This window comes from Colletotrichum orchidophilum (assembly GCF_001831195.1).
Source record: "Colletotrichum orchidophilum strain IMI 309357 chromosome Unknown Scaffold_30.1, whole genome shotgun sequence".
Taxonomy (NCBI): Eukaryota; Fungi; Ascomycota; class Sordariomycetes; order Glomerellales; family Glomerellaceae; genus Colletotrichum; species Colletotrichum orchidophilum.
Window position 1 is genome coordinate 351,281 of NW_019172986.1, and position 14,831 is coordinate 366,111.

Consider the following 14,831-nt stretch of genomic DNA (forward strand, 5'->3'; position numbering starts at 1 on the left):
GCCCGTGCGCGACTCCGGATTTTCTCCTCTGCGTCATTCTTTCGCAAAATGTTCGGGCAAGATCGGTCAATAGAAGGAACACTGTAATAACCCGTGGAGTCCGTGGCTCCGTGGGGTCTTTTAATTTAAAATTCGAGCAGGATTCGAATTACCAGTGCCGAAATCTTCAAAGGGTTATGCTCCATACTGATCAGTCCTGGACTCCACAATGGCAATCTTATACTTTCTAAATGCATTCCATGTCGGAGGCATCATCTTCCTGGCCTGGGGGATCAATCTGGTTTATGTCGCCTTTCGCCAAGGTCTCCGCGACATCCCAGGCCCGCTGGTTGCGAGATTCAGTTCTCTCTGGCGTCTGTTACTCGTGAGAAAGGGGAAAGCACATGATGAATACCGGAAGCTACACCAGACATATGGCCAGGTTGTACGGACCGCCCCTCATGTCGTGGACATATCCGATCCGGCCGCCATTTCTGCCATATATGGCATCAACAGCAAGTTTTTAAAGGTATCCGAGCATAATCGGCTTTTTACGGCTTCAATTTCAAGATTCATCAGGCTAAACTTTCTAGTCCCCCTTCTATCACACGCTGGACGTGATGATCGATGACAGTTTTGCGCCCAGCATGTTCACAACCACTTCACCCGAAGAGCACAAGGCCCTGAAGCGGCCCGTGGCGCAAAAGTTTAGCATGACATCTATTCGTACCCTGGAGTATCTGGTGGACCCCTGCTGCGAGATATTCACAACAGCCATGAAAGAGATGGAAGGCAAGGTCATCGATCTTGGGGTTTGGGTGCAGTGGTACGCATTCGACGCTATCGGTGCCATCACTTTTGCGGAGCGGTTTGGTTTTATGGAGCGCCGCGAAGACATCCACAACGTCATATCTGGGATAGAGACTGGCCTGAAGTATGCAGGACTCATTGGACAGCTGCCATGGCTTCATCCTTTCCTACTCGGCAGCTTGACTGTCCGCACAATCATCCGCAAGCTGTCCTTTCAGGATCCAGTGGAGACTGTCACCAGAGTAAGTTCCCGTACCGAGCCGTCCGAGATTTTTATTCAACAGTCGAACACAGATGGTGCTAGACGCGATGCAAAGGTACGACGATGGCGACAACTCTACCGACCGAGTCGATTTCCTAGGCTTTCTCCGGCAGCAGCAGAAGTCAACCGGCAAACCGATGCCACGAGGAGAGTTGATGAATCACTTGACGAACAATCTGTAGGTTTTTCACGCCTGTAACCACGCTTGCGAAGTTGTCTAAATCAGGACCGTCTAGCCTTGCCGGAAGCGACACAACCGCAATATCACTGCGGGCTGTATTTTACTATGTCATTCAAGATCAGAGAATCTACAAGAAATTGCAAGAAGAAGTTGATTCGTTTCAAGCTGCCGGGAAGCTTTCTCCCGTGATCAGCTTCGCCGAAAGCCTTGAGATGGAATACCTGTAAGGATACCTGACAGGACACGTCCCCATCGGCCATTGGGGTGAGCTCCTGCAAGCATTCATTACTGACATTTGGGCCTGAAACAGCCAATTGTGCCTTAAAGAGGCTATGCGGATGCATCCCGGAGTATCGTATCCCCTCGAAAGATTGGTGCCCGCCGGAGGAGTGCATTTGGGAGGGCAGTATTTGCCAGAGGGAACCGTGGTAGGGATGAACCCAGCTGTGGTCCACCGTGACCGCGAGGTATTTGGAGAAGACGCGGATGTGTTCCGACCAGAGCGGTGGTTGGGCGAGGACGACGAGGTCGCCAATATGGACCGTCATTTGCTTACCGTGAGTCTTCCTGCGTCGCGTGCATCGTTCCCTCCCGATTTGACGTGAAGTTGACTTCAAGCAGTTTGGGGCTGGCGCCAGGACGTGCATCGGCAAGAACATTTCCATCATGGAGATGGGGAAGCTCGTGCCTCAGGTTCTTCGGCAGTTTGAGCTACAGTGGGCGTCGGAGAAGCCGGAGTGGGATATTGACACATACTGGTTTGCCAAGCAGAGCGGTGTGCAGGTGCGATTCAAGGAACGGTTTCCTGGTCGGCAGAGTGAGATGTAAGTTCACGCGGTCACAATTTTGGCTTTCGTGGGCAGATCTGCTTGAGGATACAGCTACATGGTTCACATTACCTTCTTTACCTGTGCATGCCTCTGCATACCTCCACAACCAAGAATATAGCAACATTGGATCGTCGCGCTCTAAAATATACGGATGTGCGAAATGAAGGATTCCGATTGCCGAACGGGAGAGTGGAGAGTGCGGGGAACGGGGGTGCAGTGTGCGGGGAACGGGAATGCTGGTCCGAAGCTACATGGGTCACATGGGGAAGATGGCCACTCATATTGTTTTCGCTGCGCCCCATTCGCTCTCTGATGTCATAACAATGACCCTCATTCGCCGTCTGGCTGAAACCTGGGGAAGACGCGGATCCACGCACCTCACAACTGGACCGGGCCGAGCGGCGTGAACCTATAGGGGTGCATTGCAGCTCCCATCAATGCCTAATAAATAGCCCTCACCCTTTATCCCAGCCTTTCAGTTCCTCCATCCTTTGCCCGGGCGTGCCATTCTAGTCTTGCGCAACTTCGAACCCCCTCACCATGTCGCCCGATACTGACTCTCCCAGCCCCGCCCTTCCGACTTCGCATGCCAAAAGAAAAATGCCCCTGAAGCTCCGTGTTTGCGATAGCTGCCGGACGTAAGTTGGCCGTAGTCCGTGTCCGCGTCTACGTGGACCTTTCATCGGTTTCCAATCTAACCACGTGACAAGCAGGAAAAAGACCAAATGTAGGCAGTACATCCGCACTGTTGCGTCACCGTCTCCTGCTGATCGATACCTCGGCTTTTGGTAACAGGCGATATGGGAACACCTACCTGTTCGGCTTGCAGCCTGCGCCACACTTTGTGTATTTACAGCAAATACAGGCAGAAACCAGGTATTTCCATTGAATTTACCTTGGGAGAAGACTTGTGCCTAATCTGGTCTTCTCGAGCAGGCCCACCAAAACGACGCCTGAACTCGGTGGCTTCGGATGCAGCCTCAATTGGTAGTGCAAGAACGCCTGACGACACAAGCTCACCCAGTGAACACCCCCAGATTCGGGAGTTTCATGAGGCCGCGTTCAATCTACCTGCGATTCCCGAGTCTTTCTCACAAGATGAAAACCCCTTTAGGCTCGAAGCTGATAATATATCTTTGCTCCATCATGCTACACCGCCTTTGAGTTTATCACGCTTCCCTCCGGCGGCATCAGAACGGCATTGTTTGATGTCAGATGTGACTTTTGAAGTTGAAGAATTCTTGTAAGTTGGATAATACTCACACTAAGCCTTGACAACCCTTCTTGTTCATTCTTACCTGTTTCTTCCAGACTGGCGTCGTATATGCGGCATCTGCAACCCATGTATCCTCTCCTCCACCCGTCGAAACCAACATCTAACAGGGGTTGGCTTTCGCAACTGCCTCTGCGTCTTCGAATGGCTATATATGCTGTTGCGTCTCGTTTTGTGGCTGCGGACTCCCCAAAGCTGCCGTTGTCGCCTGATGAGTTTGCCAGACGGGCAGCCTGCTTCGACAAGCCCACCCGATTGGACTTAAACGAGCTCAAAGCCTCCATTCTGCTCTGCTTGCATAGCATTTCCTCGGACCTCAACTGGGACGCAGTTGGCGAGATTGCCCGAATCAGTCGCATGGCCGATCAGTATCACCAAGTCGTTTTGCAGGAAGAACGGAGTACTAAAAGGATGTCTCCTTGCGGCGCAGAGGAGTGGAGGAGCGTATGGTGGTGCATTTACTCTCTCGACACATTCTTTAGTGCAACATCGTGAGTTCTGCCCCCAAATTCAGCAGCCCATTCTGCACAAAGTCCCTAATCTGTGGGTTCAGGGTTATGTCTTCTACCATCGCAGACCATACTCTGGAAGCAATGTTGCTACCCGCAATGTCTGTACACGATTTCACGAATCACTCATGCGCGAACTCCAGCCATCACGATACCAAGGCTGACATACAACTCAAATTATCACCCACTTCAAAACACTGGGAGATCATGAGTCTAGTGTATTCTAGATCTCAAGGCCGGAGCAGAAATCTCTACCTCGGCGCTGTTTTCCTGATGAGATCTGTCACGAACCTCAAATCTCTGGTTAAGCAGGGTTGTGAACTCAACGGGTCAGCGCGTTTCCAGGAGCTAGAGAGTGACTGTGCCGCCGCAACGTTTTCACTGCCCACTTGGATCTTCAATCCGACGCAAAATCTCGCCGTCCATGAGACAGATTTGGAGCACCGTGACCGACTCGAAACTCTAATTGTCTGGCAAGGGTAAGCAGGGTCTATTGTTCCAAGTATTTGACCGCAAGAAGTGCTCACATCGCTCAGTGCCTGCTTGAATCTAGCCGCTTCCGCAGGACAATACGTTTCTTGCCGTGCAGCAGGACAGGAGTCAAGTTTGCATGGGCGATGGCAAGCTACTGTGTCCAAAGCAAATGAGATTCTACGGATCGTTCAGAATTGGAAGCCAGATTATTTCCAGGCTGTTGACACGCAGAGCTCGTATATCGTGCTCATCGCCGGCTTGGTATTGATACTCAACCGCAATCTGCAATCATTTCAGGCGATTTCTGATTCTTCGTCCGAACACATTGATATGTTGATGTTATTTCTCACGCAAATCGGTCGTCATTGGCCTGTCTGTAAGGCTACTTCGTTTCCAGCCTCACAGAATTCCAAAGCTAATATTGTCTGTAGCGAATCGACTCGCAGGTGCGGTACCATCTTTTTGGCCTCCACGCCACTTTTTACGCAAACGCAAATTGGAAGTATTCAGCTGACTCAATGTAGGTATTCTGGAAGAAGCAAGGGCCGGAAATTCATTGTGCTTAACGGCCAAAGCCGCATTAGACTATCTCTCCGAGTGGTTCCTAGAGGGGCAGCTTGTTGATCGTGATTTGTTCAGACGCAAAGGGATAGAAAATGGAACGCCAGAGGGAGGGTTCGACATACCCTCAGAGAAGGGCTCATCAAACAAGGAAAGAAGGTCCAGCAAGCCGGAATCAATCGACTGGTTAACTGATGATTTTGTCCCTGAATGGGAATTGTTCGACGCACTCGACTGGGGGGCAATACTCGCAGAATCTCAGCAGGTGGAAAGTATACTTTAGATGCGGACGGCTATATGCTTAGCATTGCAATAAAAATAAGTATGCTGAGTTAAACGAGAATGATCTATTTAAATAGCATAGCTCAGTCAGGGAGCATATCTAGCGAGACTGCCGGTTTCTCATACATCCCTCACCATGTTCCCAGCACGTTTCAGCTGGGTTTCGAGATCCTTCAGAGAGGCTGCTTGAGAGAACACAATGAAATCGGAACGCATGAGTACATACTTCGTCTGCTCGCGAAATCTGCTCCTAAGCGTTACAGGATCATAAAGCGGACGTGGCACGATACCCGCTTCTCGCAAGTCATCGAGAGTTGCTGGCTCCAACTCCTCCAACTTCGACTCCGGCTGCCAATCCGGCGAGCCGATATTGGGCGAGTCCTTTTGTGTAAGAAAGACGATGCGATCCGCGAGAAAACCGGCAGGGAGCTTTACACCATCGACGGCGCGACGGATGTTCGTCAACTCGTCCCGCGCTGGCTGACCTAGTAGCAGTAGAGTCAACGTCGTACCAGTCCAGAAAAAACTGTCCGATAACTTGATGTGGCCCTCTGTAGCTTTGACAAAAACCTGAGCGGCTTTGCCTCCACCGCCCTCGGCCTCCAGGAAGAAACCATTGTCGACGCCGATGAATCCAGAAGCATCAGAGAAATGATTCTGTAATAGGTTTTGTTGAACGTATGGCACATAGCCGAGGACACGGCTGGCGAACTGGACGGCCGCGGAGACAACTCTAGACTTGTTTCGCAAGAAGGATTTGTTCGCGGCGGTCAGCCTCGCGCCATCATCGACGCCGCGACGTCGCTCGCGGGTCCAGGCATTGAGAAGATCGTCGGATTGTCGCTGCATTAGGCTTGGGTCCTTGCAATGGCAGAGAAGCGCGAGCCGCCATGATAACGCCAACGCGTCTCTAAGGCCGTTGGCAACACCTTGTCCACCGAAAGGAGGAAATACGTGTGCCGCATCGCCAATCAAAATGACTTTTCCGTCATGCCATCTGTTCACCACTTTCTGAGTAAAACTATGATGAAACGTTTTCTGTTAGTTCAGCGGCGGGACGATTTTCGTTTCGGATACCTACTTTGCCGGGGCACACCGCAAAATCTGCACGCAATCCCACGGAAATCGAACGGAACCGCTCGGCTGAAGACCTCCACGACTTTTGTTTCTTAGCCAGTGGATTAAATGCAAAAGGCAACTGTGACGATGACTTACCGCAGGCGTGCTGGCGGAAGAGTTAGGTGCTTCTCCATCTGTTGCTCCAAGTGAGCGAACAGATCGTCTGGAGTTTGGGAGTCGCGTGGCAGTTCATACTCAAACCTGTTCGCAAATTATCAATCACCGCCTACATTCCGGGGAGCGCAAGATGTACCTCCAGTATTTTTCATCGATGGGACCAAAGCGCCCAGTGGCCACGGGCATCGCAGCGTCGGAGCAAAAGCTGCGCAAAAGTGTGAGCATTTACCTCATCCCGCTCTTCTTGCAGGCGACTTCGGGAAGTCTTTACTTACTGGAAAGCTGCCGGCCAGTAAAGATCCCAAAGCTCCTCCGGCTCATACCCAAGTTCCCAGAGAGGGAAGTCAGGATGGGATTGTGGCGTGGGCATGTTGACGCGCAAGTTGGCCGCGATCCATGTTGCGGAATACGGGAAACTGGAAGTCTATGTCAGCTTTTCTTTCTTCCCTCCGATATTGGGAGCTGAGGCTGATAGAATTTGACTCACAGTCCTGTCTCCTGCTTGATGCCTCTTTCTTCGAGGTATCCCTTTCGAACGACTCCGCGTTTTCCGTCGGCCCCAACGAGGTATTTGCCTCGAATGACGGACTCATTGTTTGCTCCTCTAACCTTATATACCGCTTCAACGCCACTGTCGTCTTGCAGAATGTTAGTCACGGCGCAGTCTAACTTGAGCTCCGTGTAATGCGAGGCATGGATTCTATCGCGCAACATCTGTTCTGGAAGTTATGTCAGCTGATGCGTCGCACATACTAACCCGTCTTGTCCTGAGCGTAACAGATGGAGGAGTTTGGACACCCACCCAGGCCTGGTTGTAGCATTAGAAGCGTTTCGAGTACTGCCTGCGAAGACCAGTCCGGTACAATGTCGACCGTAAGATAAGGCGCAGAGGTGAAATTGCCGTTGTGGAAGTTGAGCGATGGAATGGCTAAAAGCTTCAAGTCAGTCGAACAGCTAAATGTCAAAAAAATAAATAACGAGAACTATTTCTGCTTACGCTGGCCAATTCTGTGCATGTCCTCGTCGGATACGTCGAGAAGACTGAGGATACGAAGCGAATCCCCCGTGAGCGCGATGGCTCGAGGGTCCTCGCAAATGTCATGCTCTTTTTCGAGAATGACAGACTGCAGTCGCAAGTTAGCAGGCTAGGACAAATCCCCCCCCTCAGTGAAAAGAAAGGTCATGGCGCGGAGGAAATGATATCTGTTGAGCTGTACGTACGCGGATCTTAAATTTGCTTAGGCATAAGGCCAAGGCTAGGCCTGACGGTCCCGCGCCAACGATAATAACGTCGGTTTCAAGCATGATAGAGTCGGCGGTGGAACGTTGATAGATTACTGTTGGAGTTTGCCCTTGGAAATGAATCAATGCAGTCTACATAATAAATCTCAAATCTCAAGTATTTCTCTTTTTGGTAGAGGAAATTCTGGTGCGCGGACGGCAAACTCGCATCTCCGACGCCGTCCGGAGGATCTGGAAGTTCCGGGGAGACTAGCAATATTGGAGATGTTCCAGGACACGGCAGTTCCTCCGCAACGACAGGAAAATATTGCGGTTTGAGGATGTTCCGCCCTAAGAGGAAATACGGAATTACGCTGAGCAGTCGAACGTGCATTCCCATTGCTGGATCTAAGATCAACTTGGCGTTGAGTGTAGTGCGCGATACGCTTAATGGCTGGCCGATGCAAAAGAGCCGAAAACTATGATTCATTGCTCCAGATTTGCTTCTGAGATGCAGTGACATAATTAGTGGGTCCCGTTCGCAAGCTGCTGCCGAGGCGAAACTTCAGGGCACCTTTGGAAAAACTATTGCTACCCGTCCTCCTGTCGACTCGCGCTTCGGCTTTTATGGACTAAGTCATGACACCTAGCGTATACGATTCCTAAGTTTCTAACTACAATATTTATCTATTACCTATAATCTGCCCAGCTATTCCGATAAGGCCTTAGTACCAAGGTAAGTACCGTCGACTGTTCTCGTTATGAAATTCGCCTGATATATCGCGCCATTCCCACCCACGCCTACATACGCCGTCCAACTAAAACATGCTCATATCGCCTCGCCCTATCCTGCCAGCTCAGGGGTATGGCCTCGCCAACATTTCCAATCGCCACATAACCAGTCTCTGCTGCAGGCCTGATATCGCCAACACATACCCTCACGCCCTTTGCCCAATGTATCTGGTCGGTCTTATCGTCCATTGAGTTCTGCCGGCCTATGTCGAAATAGTTGCTGCCCCTCAAAAAGAAAGTAGCCCGCTTTAAAACATCAGGCCCTCGCCTCAAAAAGTTAAGGACACCAGCTGCAACGCTGGAAGCAAGCATGACCGTAGAAGCAATGAACAGAATCGATACCCAGAGCTGGTTGACCTGCATTACTAGTTGGTCTAGTTGAATCTTCCCTGTATTGTTTTGAATAAACATAGATTCTGTGTCGGATAGACACTCTGCTTTTAGTAGTTAAAGCTCCTGGTGATATTCCTAGTGGCAACCGACGCAAGCCAGAACGTATTCAGAAGTTGGGAAAATGGGTGAGAGAATAACGCATCCCGAATTGGGTAAATGTCAGTTTCATCCGACCTAGCAATACTAGGAGCTGAAAAAGGCCCGTTTTGGGTTGTGAAGTATGTCTCTAACGGCGAAAGCCATAGCTTGAACTGGTCCAAATTGACCTCTAGACCCATGACGGTACTGTCAATCAACGTATCCATGAGATTTTCGAAAAAATCTGGATTACGCACGGCCTAGTGTCTCCCTCCGCTTTTGTGCCGCCAAGCACTGTTGTAACCATCATGTCATTAGACTTTGGTGTTCTTTGAATACGACGGGCGCAGCAAATAGACCTGCGACAGGCAGCATCGACCTCGGCGTGCCTCATTGTTAAAGTTCATGTAGTATTAGTCGATGTCTCCTGCTGGTGGTAATACGAGGTGAAGATTAAATATTTCGGTGTCTTCCTGAATCGGTTGTGAAGGATGTTGTAGCGGGTGACAAGATTGGTGCCGGCCGCCCAACTTAACCCCCCTCGGACGCTTCGGAGGAAGGAATTTCATCCTCTAGCTGTCATTAGATCTCCGCGCATGACTGAGCAGTTCGCAGTCATTTAAGAAATGTTAAAGGCAAAGGAGTAGTTGAATCCACCGGCGAGTCCATCCAGAGTGGCCACCAGAAGGCCCGTTAGGGCCGACCAGGCCATGTCGGCCCCATCGGAGCTAACATCATACCAGCCGTCGGCATAGCCTGTTATGGACGTTGAATAGTACTCGAGCTTTAGGATCTTGATATTACTAAACGCGTCTTAGGGTCGTACTTTGATTTCTTTAGAACTGGACAGCGCCGACAGGAAGGATGCCTGAATCGATGGCATTAGAGCATGCCCCATCGAGCTTACTAGGCCGGCATAAGAGAATTGAGGAGTTAAAGTTAAGGTATTAAAACAGACAGGTTTCTAAAGCGTCCAAAGGAACCGTGTCCATAATTCGTAAAGCTGCTAATCCATTTAGAGGTGACAGGGCCCAGAGTGCAATAAGCAAAGATTCTAGAATATTCCCGCGTCTAAAGGATAGCAATATAGTAACGTTTAGATTAGCTAATAGGATAGATCTTACCATATTACTAAGCAACCCCTTTCGGAAAAGCGTTCTTTGTAAAACATAAACTATATATAAAAGGCTATTAAATAATTTTTTATAAATGTTTTAGCTTTGAATATTATAAAATATAAACTTTTATTACGATTAGCTAGCCGTAATTATTACGTTTATAACGTCAGTTCCTTATTAACTAAACTAAAAAGTAGCGCGCTTAGCTAAATACTATTTACTTATATACATATAAAGCCTTATATAATAATATAATAAGTACCCCCCGTAAGTAAAATGCTTATCCGGAGGACACTTTTAAAGCTCTATTTAAGCTAAGTAGCTTATATTTATATAATTTTTAAAATATCCTTAGGTTTTATAAAGTTTAGCTTTATTAATTACGTCTTTTTAATAAACCGTATTTTAAAGAAAAATAAATTATATATAATATATTATTATAAAACTACGTTATAGTATTATCTATTAAATTTAAAACGGGTATTCTTAAGTAATTAAATCAAAAAATATTGTATTTAGTTAAATATTATTTATTTATATGTGTATAAGGGTTTATATAGGAATATAATAAAAATATTTAATGAATAATTTTTAATAATTAATTTGAATTTAAAACCACGTTTTAAATTATAATCAATTTTACATAGTTAAAGCTTTTTATTTATTAATATTTAATTTATATTACATAAAACTAATTAAATTAATAAGCGTTTATGTCTTATATATCATTCAATTATTATAAAATTACTCAACTAATTAAGTTTTTAATTTATTTATAAATTATAATTTCTTTTAATAAAGTTATTTTATTGAATCTATAGAAGTTTTATGTTATAAAAGTCTTTTATTATATTAATGATAAAGTATTTTTTTAAGATTTATAAATAAAAACAGTTTTATTTAAATAGTTTAAAATATGTCTTAATAATTTAAATTATAGGAATAACACAAATCTTGCTTAAATTAAATTTATTATTATTTAAAACTATAAACGTCTCTTAAAATAAAAAATAAAAAAGAAAAAGAAAGGGAGTGACTTATCATAATAAGCAATTCGCTAAATATATATTTTAAGTATATTTTATTATTTACTTAACTTTTAATAAGTTTTAAAAAATATTTATTAATTCGATTTAAATAGTTTTTAATATTAATACCTTTTTATCTAATCATAAATATATATTGTGTTGACTAAATTTGGTTCATTTAAAATTAATAGCTTGTAAATAGATTTTAATTAATTTATATTATTTTTAAATATAATATTATTCTTTTTATAATTAAAGTTGTTCCCTTAAGCGTTTAGGCCTATAGTTACTATATATTAATGACGACTAAACCTCTAATGACGCGGTAATGAAATAAGTTTATGATGGCTTCCAACCTGCCCATACGTTGTGTAGCGGCTGTGTTGTCCACGAGCTGGTTCCTATAACTGCAACCTTTCTGATGCTTATAAAGCGGCTGGCGCTACCGGCGATCAGGGACCTCTTAAGACTAACGCTGGCGCCAAGGCAAGCAGGGTACATAGTCAGGGGAGGAAACAGCTGGACAGAGAGGAGGCTCATATCAGCTCAGCTTCGCGTCCGACATCGTAATATCTCTGCCGTGGGGACACACTAGCTCATCTTGTACATTGTTTATCCGATGCCAAAGCTAGGCTAGCAACCTCCCATGCTCAAACTGATCTCATAGTATAAGCTACGTGGTACATATCATTTCAACAAGAATTGACTCCCTTTCGGAATCAATAGGCCGGATGCTATGATAAAAAAGGGTTGTGCGCTATATAGCTCTCAAGACGCCATCCCATAAGCAGGACATTGCCTTACCAGCTTCAGCCTCGGAATTCGTAAGCTCGGTTGGCAAGAAATCTGGCGATCCGCTGTACGTTCTGACAAAATGTTGTCTGTAAACTAGGCAGCGAAAGACAATAGTGGTGGTGGAGAACGTGTGTCCCTCGTCATTCTTCATTAATAATGCAATCTATCACCTATGAAGAGCTTTGGACTGAATTTTCGGTCATTCAGACCAGCTCTGCATACGGCAACTTCTGTGAACTTCGATGAGGCACAGGTGAGGCGCAAGTCGGACGTATATAGGTAGCCGCGTGCAAAAACGAGCATGTAGACATTTAATTGAAAAGCTGTCTGTCGTCATACAAAATTCAGTGACTATTGAGCCGTCTCCTACCTACTTCAATCGTTGGCTTGAAACGCGGAGTAAAAACTATTCCCTTTGACAACTAATAAAGTATTAAAGATAAGAGACCTCGGTTCAATGAGTTTTTCATCTACAACTCCCCGTAGTCATCATCGTAAGAACCAAGGACCAGATTGGTGGCAGCCTGTTTGGCAAGCTGCTGAGTGCCACTAAGAATCTCAAAGAGCTGAACATCCTCAAGCAAGAGGGTAACACGAGAGTCGATTCCGTAGACAACATTGCCGATGAATTTGTAGACGGTCTCGGAAGCGCTTACCCAAGTAAAGGCTATCTCAGCAGAGACGCGGTTGAAGGCTGTTCCGAACCAGTTCTTCTTGAACTCGTAGCTGAGCAAGGTGGCTGTCGCTCTATAGGTACCGCCGGTCAGGGCATTGATGCGAAAAATATGAACGTTGTTGATGCTTTCGATATAGGCCTGGATCGCGAAATTGATGGCCCCGTTGACTACGACGTGGCTGCCCTTGAGGGTGATGGTGAAGAGGTTCTTGTGATTCGAGTAAGGAATTTGGCGAACGGCCATCTCGGTGTTGGGAGCGACTTCATCCGAGTCGCCTCGCTCGAGAATCTCGATAGCAGTCTCGTCGGAGGCAGCGCGGTTGAGAAGCTCGTCAGAAGATGAGTGACCAGAGAGATCACCCGCTCTGACAACGAAGTCACGCTCAGCGAAGTCGACCGTTTGATCTTCGGTAGGAAGAGCCATTGCCATGAAGGCCACGGCTACGGCGGCGAAGATGGATGCAGAGAGGCGCATTTTCAAAGTTTGTAGAATAGTCGGATTCAAATGATTATGTGTCCAAGAAATGAGAGACTGTGCTGATGAGGTTGATGAAGGTGGCTCCTGGGAGGCAGATGAGACCCCTTTTAAAGATAGGAGCCACTCGATGATAACTTTAACAGAACTCGCTCAACTCTCGACGATGAAGCAACTCCTACGTGAAGCCATGAAAAGTCCCGAACATACCGAGGCATTCTCACTCACCCAGTCGGCTGCGGACGGAACTCGCTCAACTCTCGACGATGAAGCAACTCCTACGTGAAGCCATGAAAAGTTCCGAACATACCGAGGCATTCTCACTCACCCAGTCGGCTGCGAACGGAACGAGTTTAGAAAGCACCCCACTGGGACCTCGCAAGTTCGGGTTCATAAATCTGGGTTTTTTTTCCCCAAAGAGTTTGCCTTGAAAAACCTTACTTAGTAAGACGACCGACTACTAACAACGCTAAAGAAAGCTTAATTAGCGGAACTCGGGGCTCGACTATATTAAGATAAATAACACAAACAGTATAGCTCGCTTTTAGGTTTCTATCAAGTTGACACTAAGTAGCAACTTCTCTCCAAAGCCGTATAAAAGTATCCCGTCGGGGTATCGGTACCTTTCTAACTAGCTTAAGAAGGCGGCCGAAATCACATCCTACAACGGAGTTAAAAGTTCGCTTTAAAGCTACTCACTTAGCTTATTCGTATTCATTTAATATAATTTCAATAGCTGTTGCCTCTTATGCCTAAGTCTTAGTAAAGGAAAGTATATAGCAAAGTTTCCTCCCTCGTTCTCATTAATTAACGTATTCCGGAACTATCAAACTAATTCTATCTTAAAAGATAATTAGATAAGATATTTCTAGAAGGCCGAGATAAAACGAAAAAAACTTATAAAAGATTCTTTAAATTACGGACTAGCTTATAAAGTTAAATTATTTAATGAAACGTATTGAGAGAAGAGGAATCTAATAATCTTTGAAATAGCCTCGGTCCAGCTTTGTCTAAAGGCTAGGGAACTTATATATAAACCCAACGACTGCGGTTTCCGAAATACATGTACACTTAGATTTCCTATATAACATCCTTTAAATATCGCGAGACTTTTATAGTCGCTTTTTCCATCTTCATTCTTTATAGACAAGACAAGCTCGTCTAAGCCTTCAATAGTACCTAAGCCTTTGCTGCACCTCCGAGCTCCGAGTCTAACATGTATATAGTGCAGTTCAGCTCTTTCACCTTTACCGTCCTTCTCTGCGCAGCGTCGGGCGCTCTTGGCCAGAACCAGCCACAGAGCAAGTATAAGTGCATTGTGCCCTTCGATACCTGCAGCAAGCCCATTCCACCTGAGCTGAAAGCACCGATGGCCAAGGCATTCGGAACTAGCGTCGAATGCAACTTGTCAGAAGTTGTTTACTACGGTGCCCCTGACGCCGCGATTGAGGGCGTGTACTGCGAGCCTCTTGCCGTTCGTAAGATAGGAGACTCGTTTGAGTACCAAGTCGGGCACGTTGGGGTCTCTTGCCCTGCAAAGTGCGAAATCTGGGGCTAAATATAAATAAGAGACTATACTACTCGAAACGATCGAGTTTACTATATAATATTTAAAAACCTAAGTAGTTTAAAATAAATAGTTTAAGTTTTATATTATTGACTCCGCTACTCTCTTTAATATAAAAATTTTATCTAAAAAACTATTATATTAATTAGTATTTATTATTTTTACTTTTTAAAGTTATAACGTTTATAATTATTTATTTTAATATGTATTATTACTTTATTATTACGGTTTTATATATATAAAAATATCGGATTCAAAGCTGAATTCGACCTTGAATTAATATTAATATAA

General features: G+C 45.8%; 5 protein-coding genes across 5 annotated transcripts; 2 read left to right on the forward strand and 3 right to left on the reverse strand.

Annotated features, from left to right (window-relative positions):
- Positions 1–208: 208 nt before the first annotated feature.
- On the forward strand, positions 209–2,060 carry CORC01_04606 (uncharacterized protein; the record flags this gene model as incomplete). Its single annotated transcript, XM_022616253.1, has 6 exons — positions 209–508; positions 573–1,031; positions 1,084–1,229; positions 1,288–1,455; positions 1,543–1,789; positions 1,854–2,060. The coding sequence occupies 6 exons, from the start codon at positions 209–211 to the stop codon at positions 2,058–2,060; spliced, it is 1,527 nt and encodes a 508-aa protein (XP_022477342.1).
- A 3,151-nt stretch (positions 2,061–5,211) lies between these two features.
- Positions 5,212–7,702, reverse strand: CORC01_04607 (uncharacterized protein; the record flags this gene model as incomplete). Its single annotated transcript, XM_022616254.1, has 9 exons — positions 5,212–5,226; positions 5,297–6,182; positions 6,377–6,443; positions 6,511–6,602; positions 6,673–6,813; positions 6,885–7,116; positions 7,200–7,325; positions 7,395–7,521; positions 7,619–7,702. 9 exons carry the CDS (start codon positions 7,700–7,702, stop codon positions 5,212–5,214), a joined length of 1,770 nt encoding a protein of 589 aa, XP_022477343.1.
- Positions 7,703–8,419: 717 nt separating this feature from the next.
- Positions 8,420–8,722, reverse strand: CORC01_04608 (uncharacterized protein; the record flags this gene model as incomplete). The annotated part of the gene is made up of 1 exon (XM_022616255.1): positions 8,420–8,722. One exon carries the CDS (start codon positions 8,720–8,722, stop codon positions 8,420–8,422), a length of 303 nt encoding a protein of 100 aa, XP_022477344.1.
- A 3,570-nt stretch (positions 8,723–12,292) lies between these two features.
- Positions 12,293–12,973, reverse strand: CORC01_04609 (uncharacterized protein; the record flags this gene model as incomplete). Its single annotated transcript, XM_022616256.1, has 1 exon — positions 12,293–12,973. The coding sequence occupies one exon, from the start codon at positions 12,971–12,973 to the stop codon at positions 12,293–12,295; it is 681 nt and encodes a 226-aa protein (XP_022477345.1).
- A 1,216-nt stretch (positions 12,974–14,189) lies between these two features.
- CORC01_04610 (uncharacterized protein) lies at positions 14,190–14,531 on the forward strand (the record flags this gene model as incomplete). Its single annotated transcript, XM_022616257.1, has 1 exon — positions 14,190–14,531. One exon carries the CDS (start codon positions 14,190–14,192, stop codon positions 14,529–14,531), a length of 342 nt encoding a protein of 113 aa, XP_022477346.1.
- Between the last annotated feature and the right edge of the window lie 300 nt (positions 14,532–14,831).